Here is a 12,384-nt window from a genome sequence, read left to right on the forward strand (position 1 = left end):
AATGTTGGTAAGCTATTTGATCCTGGATGAAATCATAGTTAAGCCTGATTCTGTCCTTGTCTGATGTCTACCAACTGCACACCCAGCATTCTTTTTGCTATGAAGAGGGGGAACCTTGACTGATTTCCCCTTCCTTATCCCAGGGATGCAGAGGCCAACTGTGGTTCCCTTACCTCCACCCCAACTGAGAATAGCTAATGCTGCACAGATCATGGATCAAACGTGGGACATTCCTGATCTGAATGGCTCAGCTACTTAGTGTTTTAACCAGGTGAGCCACTGACAATGTCAATTTAATTTTGTTTAACCCTCTCCAGTCTGTTCAATCTGTTCAATTCAGTGAAACCCTTTCATCATAGAACAAGGGCTATTTAAAATATTTAATTATAAAGTTGAAAGTGCTTTGTAAGAGTTTAGATAATTATTTGTCCTCATTTTTTTGAAAAAAGTCACCGTCCATATACATTAAGTTTCATCCTGGTAATTGAGTGGGTGGAAATCATGAGATATATATATGAGTGAATGAGCTACACTCAGAGGGATGATAATTCGTATAATTCGTGCTACCATTTTGCAACCCTATCTCTGACCAAAGCTGGCGAGCAGGATTGACAAATTTGCCCTATAATCTGGACGTTAGCTTTGTTGTCATATAGCATTTGTGTGTTGCCCATTCCTAGCATTGCAAAAAAAAACCTGCCCCATTCTTCCCCTTTGTTATTTTGATCTTTCAAGGGGGTGAAACACAAAAAAGATTAATGAACAAAGTTCTACTTGCAGGAATTTTAAAACTATGAATTCCTTTAGTTGTTGAATAAAATGAAAACCCTCACAAATGCTGCGATTGCACAGCAGCTCTGTCAAATCTATAATGAGGAAAGATGGATCAGTATTTTGGATGTAGACCTTTCAAGGGACTACGTCCAAAATATCAACCTGTTTTCTCGTTACAGATGCTGAACAGATGTACTGTGCAGTTCCAATATTTTTTGTTTTCACATTTATTTTCTGAAATGTGAAAGTTCAGGTTCCTTGATCAAGAGGTTGGTGGTAGGATATGTGCAATTGGAAAAAGATTGAAAATAGCGATTTCAAAAAAATACAGATTAAAAAAAGATCAAAAACTAGTATAGGACCTTGCAAGACAGAAGAAGCTAGGAGGTAGTGTCCTTCTCTTGTTGGTACATGCCTATGTTCATATTATACTTTTTGAAGTGATCTGTTAAACATTATTAAGCAAATAATTGCTATTTGTTATTAATTCATTTTGATTATTCTCACTTCATTGATGTCAGTAGGCGCAGTTGTCAGTGAGTGACATTGGCAAAGAAGTGGAGACGATTACTGTCTGATGTCAAAGAGAAAAGGCTACTCCTGATGGCAGGTGGTGATAACTCAGCCATACGGTGGCACAGATTAGTGAGAAACATGTCTAAGCCCATAATTCCCATATGGCACGATCCCAATTACGGCTGTGCTGTCAGAGATAGGCGCAGAGTAGAGGGTTTGTGTTTCTTTTTAAGGAAGGAGGAAAAATGAAAACCCAAATCAACCAAGGTGTTGTTATTTACCTCCTAATAAGAGAATCAAGAAAGCCATTGGTACAGGTTGCCGGCCTGGTTTATTGACGAGGAATTGTGCCTGGCAGAGCCGATCTAGGAGAGAAAACTGAGATTTAGTCCATAGATGGGATTTTGACTTCAGTTTGTAACTACAGGTATAAGAATAAACTATTTCCCCGTGGGTTACAAGAGTGATATCCTGGAGGGCAGAAACTGTGAAACGTTGCTAGCAGCAGGTATGGGTGTACAATTAAGGCTACAATGTTGTAGCTCCATCTCTGTCTCACACTGCGCAATGCACCACACCAGCAGCAGAGAATGGGATTACTGACCTTAGTGTGCAGTATTCCTTCAAATTTCAGGCATCATAACCGATCCTTAGTCACTTCTATAATTCAAGGAGCAATAATTCACTCTATAGCCTTCAATTACAGTCAATTTTTGCATCTTTCCAGTTTGACATGGAATATTATGAGATGTAATTTTCCTCGGTGCAGTTTTGGTCTCCTTACCTAAGGAAGAATATACTTGCCTTGGAGGGAGTGCAACTAAAGGTTCATTGAACTGATTCCTGGGATGAGGGATTGTCGTATGAGGAGAGATTGAGTACACTAGGCCCAGATTCCCCAGAGTTCAGAAGAATGAGAGGTGATCTCACTGAAACATAAAATTTTTCAAGGAATTGGCAGGGTAGAGGCTGGGAGGATGTTCCTCCTGGATGGGAAGTCTAGAATTAGGGTCACAGTCTCAGAATAAGGGGTCAGCCATTTAGGACTGAGATGAGAAGGAATTGCATCACTCAAAAGGTTGTGAGTCTTTGAAATTCTCTACTCAGAGGGCTTTGGTGCTCAGTCGTGGAGTATATTCAAGAAGATTTTTGGATATTAAGGGAATCAAGGGATATGGGATAGTGCGGGATGGTGGAGTTGAGGTGGAAGATCAGTCATGATCTTGCTACTCCTGCTCCTATTTCTTATGTTCTTATTAGAAATTAGGAGGGAAATTTCACCTTCATTTGACAATATTTTGCACCACTGTGTCCTACTTATACACTGGCCACCTGGTAGAATTTTCCTAGTCCTTTGTGGATGCATCTACAAATTATTGTGACATTATCATCTATTAATTTTTGGAGATGCATCATAAAATACAGCAGTCACAGAATTAATCATTCCAAGAATAACAGTTTTGAGAAATAATTTTCAACTAGTCTTACACAGATTGGGAAATGAAACTATATTACAAAGTAGATGGTAAAACAAAGAATGTACAGTCAAATAGACCAAAACTTGAGTAGAAAGGGCAGATTTTGAAAGGCTCAGCATTTGACATTTTTTGGAGGCCATATTACTGACCAGTGTGAGCCTCATTACAGCTTTAAATTTTATTCAATGGATCCCAAGCAGCATTTCCCGTCTTTGGTGCCACCTTCTCCTCCATCGTGCAGCTCGCCTGTACAAAAGAGGCTTGTCTGGCCATTAGAAGTTGGGTTGTTAAAAGACGTGAAGGAGTTTTGCGTACTAGTTTGAAACTTTAATTTTTTTTCCCTTACTACCTATTTTACTCTGCATTTTAATTTGTGCATTGCTTCTCGCTGCTAAACGTGCCAATTTTTTGCAATACAAGACTTTTATTTACCACTTCTTTTCCTACAACAGCTTTACTTGCAGCAAACAGGATGAGAAACTCCTCTGGGGGTTCAAATGACACTTCAAGATTTGGAGGAGGAAGATGAATTCACAAGGAGACAAGAAAGGAAGGTTCCATTGCACCTCATGGTCCGTATTCCAGTACCTGCATTTACCAACCCCGACAGTTCGATCTAGGCCTCTTAGATGAGATATGACCTCTCCACTTCTAGTTCACAAAGGAGGTTGCCCTCCAGATGGGATGTTAAATTAAGGTTCTGTTTGCCTTTCAGGCAGATTTTTTTTTAAACTGTAATGGAGGGATGGTAAGGCTGGCTTTGAGGACGGATGGAATCAAATAGGCCAAAAGGCCTTTATCATTTGAAATTATCTTGTAACTTTCTCAGGATTAGTCCTTACAATATAACATTCTGGGGAGCGAATGGAAACAAAGCACTCCAGGAAGCCAACTACATTAGTGATGGTGGATTATCTAGGTTTGTGACTGCTGTTTTAAAAGCATATTGCATGTGAAATCATAACATTTTTTACATTTAAATATTTTTTTGAACCTCCAATTTTCTAATGTTCTCTGTGAATTTGGGGCAAAAACACACATAAGCAATCTAATCCTGTGCCATCGTCCCACTTAGCCAGACAGAATCTAAAACAACTTTAGATTCACGCGGCCAAATTATTCACACTGTAAGGTAATTTTAGACACCCTCTAATTGGCTAACAATTATTTCGCTTACAGTTTTTATTAATTCATTCTTGGGATATGCGTGCCACTAGCAAGGCCAACATTTAATGCCTAGTTGCCCTAAAGTAGGTTCTTCTTGAACCGTTGCAGTCTATGTGGTGAAGGTGCTCCCACAGGGTTGTTAGGTAGTGAGTTCCAGGATTTTGACTCAGCGATGATGAAGGAACGGCGATATATGTCCAAGTCTGGATGCTGTGTGACTTGGAGGGGAACTTAGCAGGTGATGGTGTTCCTATGTGCCTGCTGCCCTTGTCCTTCTAGGTGGTGGAGGTCACGGGTTTGGGAGGAGCTGTCGAAGAAGCTTTGGCGAGTTGCTGCAGTGCATCCCTCAGGTAGTACACTGCAGCCCCGGTGCAGGCATAAACTGTACATATCTGAAAACGAAGTTAAAACTACCTTCCTTCATACAAAGTGTGCTATGTTAGATTGGAGCCAGCTTGGGCAGCTGTGGCTGCCTGTTCCCATTTCCCTGACCCAATTTCCATAGTTTTGGTTTGTTCACATACAGATCTGATAGCCTAATTATTACAACTGTCCTTGTAATGACTCTGCAAATGTGCGCAGGTCAGCTAACTGGCGGTCTGTGAGCGTGCTACCCCTATATTATATTAAAAAAGAAAGCAAGCAATGGGAATTTTTTAACAAAATAAAACAAACACTTGACTCACCTTCAGATGGGGTGTTGACTTCTGATTTTTAAAAAGCATGTGCGGTACAGATCCCTTAATTGTGTGTGATGGATGCAGAACTAGGTAGAAGGATTCCATGCAAGTTCTATCGATGCTTCGTATCACCAGTTCATTGCTGTGAACAGCCAGTCATTGGAGTATGCACCAGATGTGAAATCAGAGAATCAGATTCCTTGGTGGTATTGTATTGGTGGAGGAAATCGAACATGTCTCTAATCCATGGCTTTCCATGGAGGGGAAGGTATGGCTGCAAAGTCGTAAATGCTCTAAACATTTTTTTAATTCCACAGTATAATAGCCCACACCATTTACAGAGATAATACGACAGGAACAGCTGCCAGCTAACACAGAAGGTGCAAAGAGCATTTGGTACCGAAACTGTTAATTAAAATGAACAGAGCTTGAATTGAACCAGACTATTGAGATATATTGCATGGGTGCCTAAAGAGGACATTTACTGTGCAGAGATTTTGCATAACCTGGTTTAGTTTGACATTCATCCCAGCCTGCGGTTAGCCTTGGAGACTGCATTCTTTTTGAAAGAATCAGGTGTCACAATCAATTCTAAACATACTCCAGTGACAAAAATGCCAGTATATTTCTTGCGGTAGCGCTGATTCTGAAGTATTCAAATTTGTCATCACACACAGTAAAATGCATCTGAAAAAGAACAGCTATAGGATTGAATTCTAACATCCAAATTAAGTAAATGGCCTTACCAAAAGTCTGAAAATTACAGAAACTGTGATTTTGTTACTTATGTTTTTATAGGCTTGTAAGTTTACCACATAAGTTAAAACATAGGCCATAAACATAGCCATCAGATGTCTGTTGCAGATAAAAGACCCGCTTCATATATGGAAATTGACTAGGTGAAGAAACGACAGTAAAAGCCAATTTTCCGTGTCAGATTTCACTGTTTCCTTTTTTATTTTGCCAGTGTGGTATCAGGAATTCTGAGCAGTGGGCAATGCCAAACAGCTGTGGGAACCAACCAGACCTGCAGAAACAAAAAAAAATAGTAATTAGCAATCTACCAAACTGATGATTTGCCTCAAGCCAAATGACAAGACGGCAATGACTGTGCTGGTACAGATACATGAATAACTGGGGCCGATTTTAACCCTGAGCGGTTTCGGGCGAGCAGGGGTTGGAGTGAGTGTGAAACGCACTTGCTGCCTGGAGTTTCAGGCTCGGGGATATTTTAACTCCCCAGCCTCATTGAATGCCGCTTCCTGCTCGGAGTGTGTGGATGAGGGTGGAACGATCAGTCAGCTTGCAGGTAAGTGGCAGTGGGGGAGGGAGCTGGTGAGGAGGGATAAAAGAGGCTGCAACTTTCCTTGTGAGTCCAGGAGGACCACTGCTGCTGCTCCTGGCCCCATAAATGAAAGTTTTGCACTTACCTTGGAGCGCCTCTTCTGTCTGAAGACCAGCAGCTGACCTGTATCAACCACGTGGGAACGTTGTGACCGTTTCCCTGCTCAAGCCCTAGTTATAATGCAATCGGAGCCAGATTTCCATTCATTCGTGGGATCCATTTAGACAGGCGCCTCATCCGCCTGCAGAATAAAATTGGAACCGTCGGGAAAGGGAGGAGTTCCAAGCAGGTAAGGAACCTGCTTGTTTTGAATTGCCCAGCTGCCTGGTTTCTGCTAGTCGGGTTAAAATCGTGCTCAATATTTATAAATATGTTTAAAAATGATTCCTAAATGAGTACCACGAGGGAAGTGGTTACAATGACGATTGTGGGTGATCATGATTTTCATGGGTAAGGAATGCGAGGAACAAATCCAACTTGGAAATGGAAGAACTACAGTATTGCACTGTAACTAACTCTCTGCATTCCTATACTGAAGTAGCCGGTGGGCAGTCTGTTCCCATGGCTCCACCAATGTCCCTCCAGAACTAGTTACTTTAAGGTCCTTTATATTGCTTTACATTTTCAGTTTTCTTCATTCCCTGCAGGGGAAGTATCTAAACCTTTGCCATATACTTCCTGCAACTGCATGTGTGAGATCGGGAATTTGGTATATGGCAAATTAGAAGTCCAAATTAGCGTCATGCAATTCTGTGGTGTGGCATTAATGATGTTCCAAATCTGCATGTACTAAACGGTGCACAGAGCAAAGTCCCTCACAATACTTGCTGGGTTGAAATAAATGAAAAACATTCGGGGAAAATGCAAATGAATTGTTTGCCATCTCAAATGACAGCTCAACCCTGTGACCCTGTAATGTGTTTAATGAGCAAAACTGAATGTCATCGAGAATCACTTCAATTAAAGATTCATTGCACAGCTGCAAGCAAAATCCTATCTTTACTGTACACATTATGTTCATTAAAGACTGCACAGAAACTCTTGTCAGACCAAAGTGTTCATTGTATTTTAGACATGCCAAAGGAAGTATGAAGCTTTGTGTTCATGTAGAATACTCCTTCTTCAGCTCTGCTGCACCACTGTGGGTAACAGAAGCTCGAATTGTAGATGGCACACTGTGTTGATTCACTTTCACATCATAAACACTAAATGGTACCTTGGGGATCTAGTATACTCAACAACAATGGGTTAGCCAGTGCAATGTCATGGTCTTGCATGGTTGAAGAGGGGATCTTGAAGGTATCAATTGGAAGATCAAAGTTCGAAGCCAGGTGTTGATTTGCGTCGGTAGCTAAGAGCCCAGGTGGATACCAACTTCAGCCTGGAAGAAGAAGCATGCAGCATTCTGGTCTTTTCTGTCTTTCTTTAATGACTGCAAAGTCGCAAAGCAGTTTAAGCTTGTACTGTGTAAGACCTGTGTCTCAACAATTCTGCTTCATGGTTCACAATTCCTACGCCTACAACAGAAAGCTTCCTCCAGCCTGTGTGTGAGATAGACGACCAAAGCGTGAGGTGGATTTTGGGCATGGTATGTTTCGATGCTGTGGTGAGCAGGATGGTGGCAATATACTCACACATTTTGTGGTGAAGTATGCTACTCACCATGTTGCTCACCAAAAGCTGCTTCTACCTGCTGTCCACCTATTGAGGGCTCAAATCTGTACTTGTCGAGTACTTGTCCCACTCCACGGACTTGAGCACAAGAATCTAGGCTGACACTCCAGTGCAGTGCTGAGGGAGCGCTGCATTGTCGGAGGTGCGATTTTTCGAATGAGACGTTAAACCGAGGCTCCATCTGCTCTCTCAGGTGGACGCAAAAGATCCCATGGCACTATTTTGAAGAAGAGCAGGGGAGTTATCCCCGGTGTCCTGGCCAATATTTATCCCTCAATCAACATAACAAATAAACAGATTATCTTGTCATTATCACATTGCTGTTTGTGGGAGTCTGCTTGCGTGCAAATTGGCTGCCGCGTTTCCCACATTACAACAGTGACTGCACTCCAAAAAGTACTTAATTGGCTGTAAAGCACTCTGAGACGTCCGGTGGTCGTGAAAGGGTGCTATATAAATGCAAGTCTTTCGTTTTTACTTAAACAAGTAATGACTTCTTCTCGGCAGTTAGGCAGACAAGGTCCTTTTGGGATCCAGGTGGTTCCAAGACACACATGCCAGTGGAAGTTCAAAACCAAGTCAGCACTCTGTGATAGACCTGATAATCTGTCATCTATACCATCGACTACCCAAACTCCTCACTAATAGAGTCTGGAGAGATAAACTATCACCATGGGCTGGGATTCTTTTTATTTGGCTCCACATAATCTTGCAGACCAAAACTTTCATTAGCAGTATAGTCCCAGATGGATAAACAATGGGAAACTTACCAGTAATCAGCTCCGGTAAACTGCATGGTTTTAGACACACTCCAATAATAGGAAGGACGTGAGGCTTTGAAGAGGGCACAGAAGAGATTTACCAGAATAATTCCAGGGATGAGGGATTACAGTTATGTGGACAGACTGAAGAAACTGGAGTTGCTCTCCTTCGAGCAGAGAAGGCTAAGAGGAGATTTGATAGAGGTATTTAAAATCATGAATGATTTAGATAGGGTGAATAAAAAGAAACAGCTGCCAATGGCTGAAGGGTCGATAACCAGAGGGCACAGGTTTAAGGTCATTGGCAAAAGAACCAGAGACGTCATAAGGAAAAACGTTTTGACGCAATGAGTGGTTAGGATTTGGAATGCACTGCCTGATAGGGAGGTGGATATAAATTCAGTAGTAGCCTTCAAAAGGAAATTGGATAGATACTTGAAGAAACAATTGCAGGGATTTGGGAAAAGTGGGACGAGTGGAACTAACTGGATTGCTCTTCAAAAGAGCCGACACAGAACAACGTTTCCTATAAGGTGCGTGACTGCACATCTCTGCTGGTCAAGGGCAGCCTGGGCAGGCTGAGTGGCCTCCTTTGTGCTATACTATTCTATAATACTCCTGTGCACATTAAACTAGCACAAAATATATAAAAACAGATAAACTAGCACGAAATGTAAAAACAGATAGTAAGAGTTTCTACAGATACATAAAACGGAAAAGAGTGGCTAAAGTAAATGTTGGTCCTCTGGAGGATGAGACTGGGGAATTAAAAATGGAGAAAAGGGAAATGGCAGAGACATTGAACAAATATTTTGTATCGGTCTTCACGGTAGAAGACACTAAAAACATCCCAATAATGGATAATCTCGGGGCTATAGGGAGGGAGGAACTTAATACAATCACTATCACTAATGAAGTAGTACTTGGCAAAATAATGGGACTAAAGGCGGACAAGTCCCCTGGACCTGATGGCTTACATCCTAGGGTCTTAAAAGAAGTGGCTGCAGAGATAGTGGATGCATTGGTTGTAATCTACCAAAATTCCCTGGCTTCTGGGGAGGTCCCAGCAGGTTGGAAAACCGCAAATGTAACACCCCTATTTAAAAAAGGAGGCAGACAAAAAGCAGGAAACTATAGACCAGTTAGCCTAACATCTGTCGTTGGGAAAATGCTAGAGTCCATTATTAAAGAAGCAGTAGCAGCACATTTGGAAAAGCATAATTCAATCAAGCAGAATCAGCATGGTTTTATGAAAGGGAAAACATGTTTGACAAATTTGCTGGAGTTCTTTGAGGATGTAATGAGCAGGGTGGATAAGGGGGATATGGTGTATTTGGATTTTCAGAAGGCATTCGATACGGTGCCACATAAAAGGTTACTGCACAAGTAAAAGTTCACGGGGTTAGGGGTTATATATTAGCATGAATAGAGGATTGGCTAACTAACAGAAAACAGTGTCGGGATAAATGGGTCATTTTCCGGTTGGCAAACAGTGACTAGTGGTGTTAAGTATGCAATACCTTGTCACCAGCATTCTACTGCCATCAGAGGGCGCATCTGTTGGAGTTCCAAGGGATCCCAGCATCTCTTGAGAGCACTGCATATAAGCAGGCCTCCCGTGCTGTGCCAGCACTCTGGAATCAGAATAAAGAGACTAAGATCACACTTATTCAAGTTTACAATACTCAGTCACATTGCTTTATTTGAGATGTAACAACTGCCGACGAGTAATAGATAACGAACGCGAAAATGCAGAGAACTGTTGGTGTCCTTGAGAAATTCTCAGAAGGTGACGATTGGGAAGCCTTCGTGGAGCGACTCGACCAATACTTCATGGCCAACGAGCTGGAAGGGAATGAGAACGCTGCCAAACGAAGGTCGATCCTCCTCACCGTCTGCGGGGCAACAATCTATGGCCTCATGAAGAATCATTTTGCTCCGGTGAAACCAACAACCAAATCATATGAAGAACTGTGTATGCTGGTCCGGGAGCATCTAAATCCGAAGGAGAGCATTCTGATGGCAAGATATCGATTTTATACATGTCAACGCTCTGAAGGCCAGGAAGTGGCGAGCTACGCCGCCGAACTAAGGCGCCTTGCAGGGCATTGCGAATTTGATGGATTCCTGGAGCAAATGCTAAGAGACTTTTTTGTGCTTGGCATTGGCCATGAGATTATCCTTCGCAAACTATTGACTGTTGAAACACTGAACCTGAGCAAAGCCATAACGATAGCCCAGACATTTATGTCCACCAGCGATAACACCAAACAAATTTTGCAGCATAAAGATGCATTGGCAAGTACTGTACACAAAGTAACATCGTTTTCAGGCAGGAATGCATATGGCAGAACGTCCACGCCTGCAGCTGCATGACCTCAGATGACTCAGAGTCCGCCATCAATTGTGAACGCGAGGCAATTAACACCTTGTTGGCGCTGCAGAGGTGATCATCGAGTCCATCAATGCCGCTTCAAAAACTATGCGTTCAAAGGTTGTGGAACAATGGGACACCTCTGGCGAATGTGCAGACGAGCTGCAAACCCTGCAAACCACCACATTACAGAGGAAGACCGATCCATGGCGGATCAAACTGAACTAGAGACTCGAACCGAGGAGGCAGAAGTTTATGGGGCACACAACTTCACCACCGATCATGTTAAAAGTTGAACTGGACGGAATTCCAGTATCCATGGAATTGGACACGGGTGCGAGTCAGTCTATCATGAGCAAAAAGTCCTTCGAGAGGCTGTGGTGCAACAAGGCACAAAGGCCCAAGCTGAGCCCTATTCATACCAAGCTGAGAACTTACACTAAAGAGCTGATCCCTGTAATTGACAGTGCAGCAGTAAACGTCTCCTATGATGGAGCGGTGCACGAACTTCCACTATGGATTGTACCAGGAGATGGCCCCACACAGTTCGGCAGAAGCTGGCTGGGAAAATCCGCTGGAATTGGGACGACATCCGAGCGCTTTCATCCGTCGACAACGCCTCATGTGCCCAGGTTTTGAGCAAATTCCCGTCGTTGTTTGAGCCAGGCATCGGAAATTTCTCTGGGGCGAAGATGCAGATCCACTTGGTTCCCGGTACACGACCCATCCACCACAAGGCACATGCGGTGCCATACATAATGCGGGGCAAAGTGGAGATTGAGCTGGACAGGCTGCAACGAGAGAGCATCATTGCGGCGGTTGAGTTCAACGAGTGGGCCAGTTCAATTGTTCTGGTTCTCAAGGGCAATGGCACGGTCAGAATTTGTGGGGACTATAAAGTAACGATTAACCGTTTTTCGCTGCAGGACCCAAGGCAGACGACCTATTTGCGACGTTGGCAGGAGGGAAGACGTTCACCAAGTTGGACCTGACCTCGGCCTACATGACGCAGGAGCTGGCGGAATCTTCGAAAGGCCTCACCTGCATCAACACGCACAAAGGTCTGTTCATCTACAATAGATGCCCATTTGGGATTCGATCGGCCGCGGCTATTTTTCAAAGGAACATGGAAAGTCTGCTAAAGTCGGTTCCGCGCACCGTGGTTTTCCAGGATGACATATTGATCACAGGTCGGGACACCATCGAACATTTGCAGAACCTGGAAGAGGTTCTAAGTCGGCTAGATCGTGTGGGACTCCGGTTGAAACACTCAAAGTGTGTTTTCCTGGCGCCAGAGGTACAGTTGTTAGGGAGAAGAATCGCGGCAGACGGCATCAGACCCACCGACGCCAAGACGGAGGCCGTCAAGAACGCTCCGAGACCACAGAACGTGACGGAGCTGCGGTTGTTCCTGAGATTCCTCAATTATTTTGGTAATTTCCTAGCCGGGTTAAGCACCTTGCTAGAACCTCTACATGGGTTGCTACGCAAGGGAGATGACTGGGTATGGGGGAAATCACAAGAGACTGCTTTTGAGAAAGCCAGAAATCTGTTATGTTCCAACAAACTGCTTGTTCTGTATGACCCATGTAAACATTTAGTGCTAGTTTGTGAT

The 12,384-nt window shown here is 43.1% G+C and overlaps 1 protein-coding gene across 2 annotated transcripts in view; it reads right to left on the reverse strand.

Moving 5' to 3' along the window:
- Nucleotides 1-5,109: 5,109 nt before the first annotated feature.
- Nucleotides 5,110-12,384, reverse strand: part of brip1 (BRCA1 interacting helicase 1) — a 533,845-nt gene continuing 526,570 nt past the window's right edge. The window contains exon 26 of one of the 2 annotated variants that reach the window (XM_070856933.1): nucleotides 5,110-5,642. In XM_070856933.1, the coding sequence (XP_070713034.1) occupies nucleotides 5,571-5,642 (72 nt within the window). In that variant the 3' untranslated portion in view covers nucleotides 5,110-5,570. The remainder of the gene's footprint in view (nucleotides 5,643-12,384) is intronic. The other variant, XM_070856935.1, reaches the window with a different exon arrangement.

The sequence above is a fragment of the Pristiophorus japonicus genome, chromosome 16, assembly GCF_044704955.1.
Source record: "Pristiophorus japonicus isolate sPriJap1 chromosome 16, sPriJap1.hap1, whole genome shotgun sequence".
NCBI classification, from domain to species: Eukaryota; Metazoa; Chordata; class Chondrichthyes; family Pristiophoridae; genus Pristiophorus; species Pristiophorus japonicus.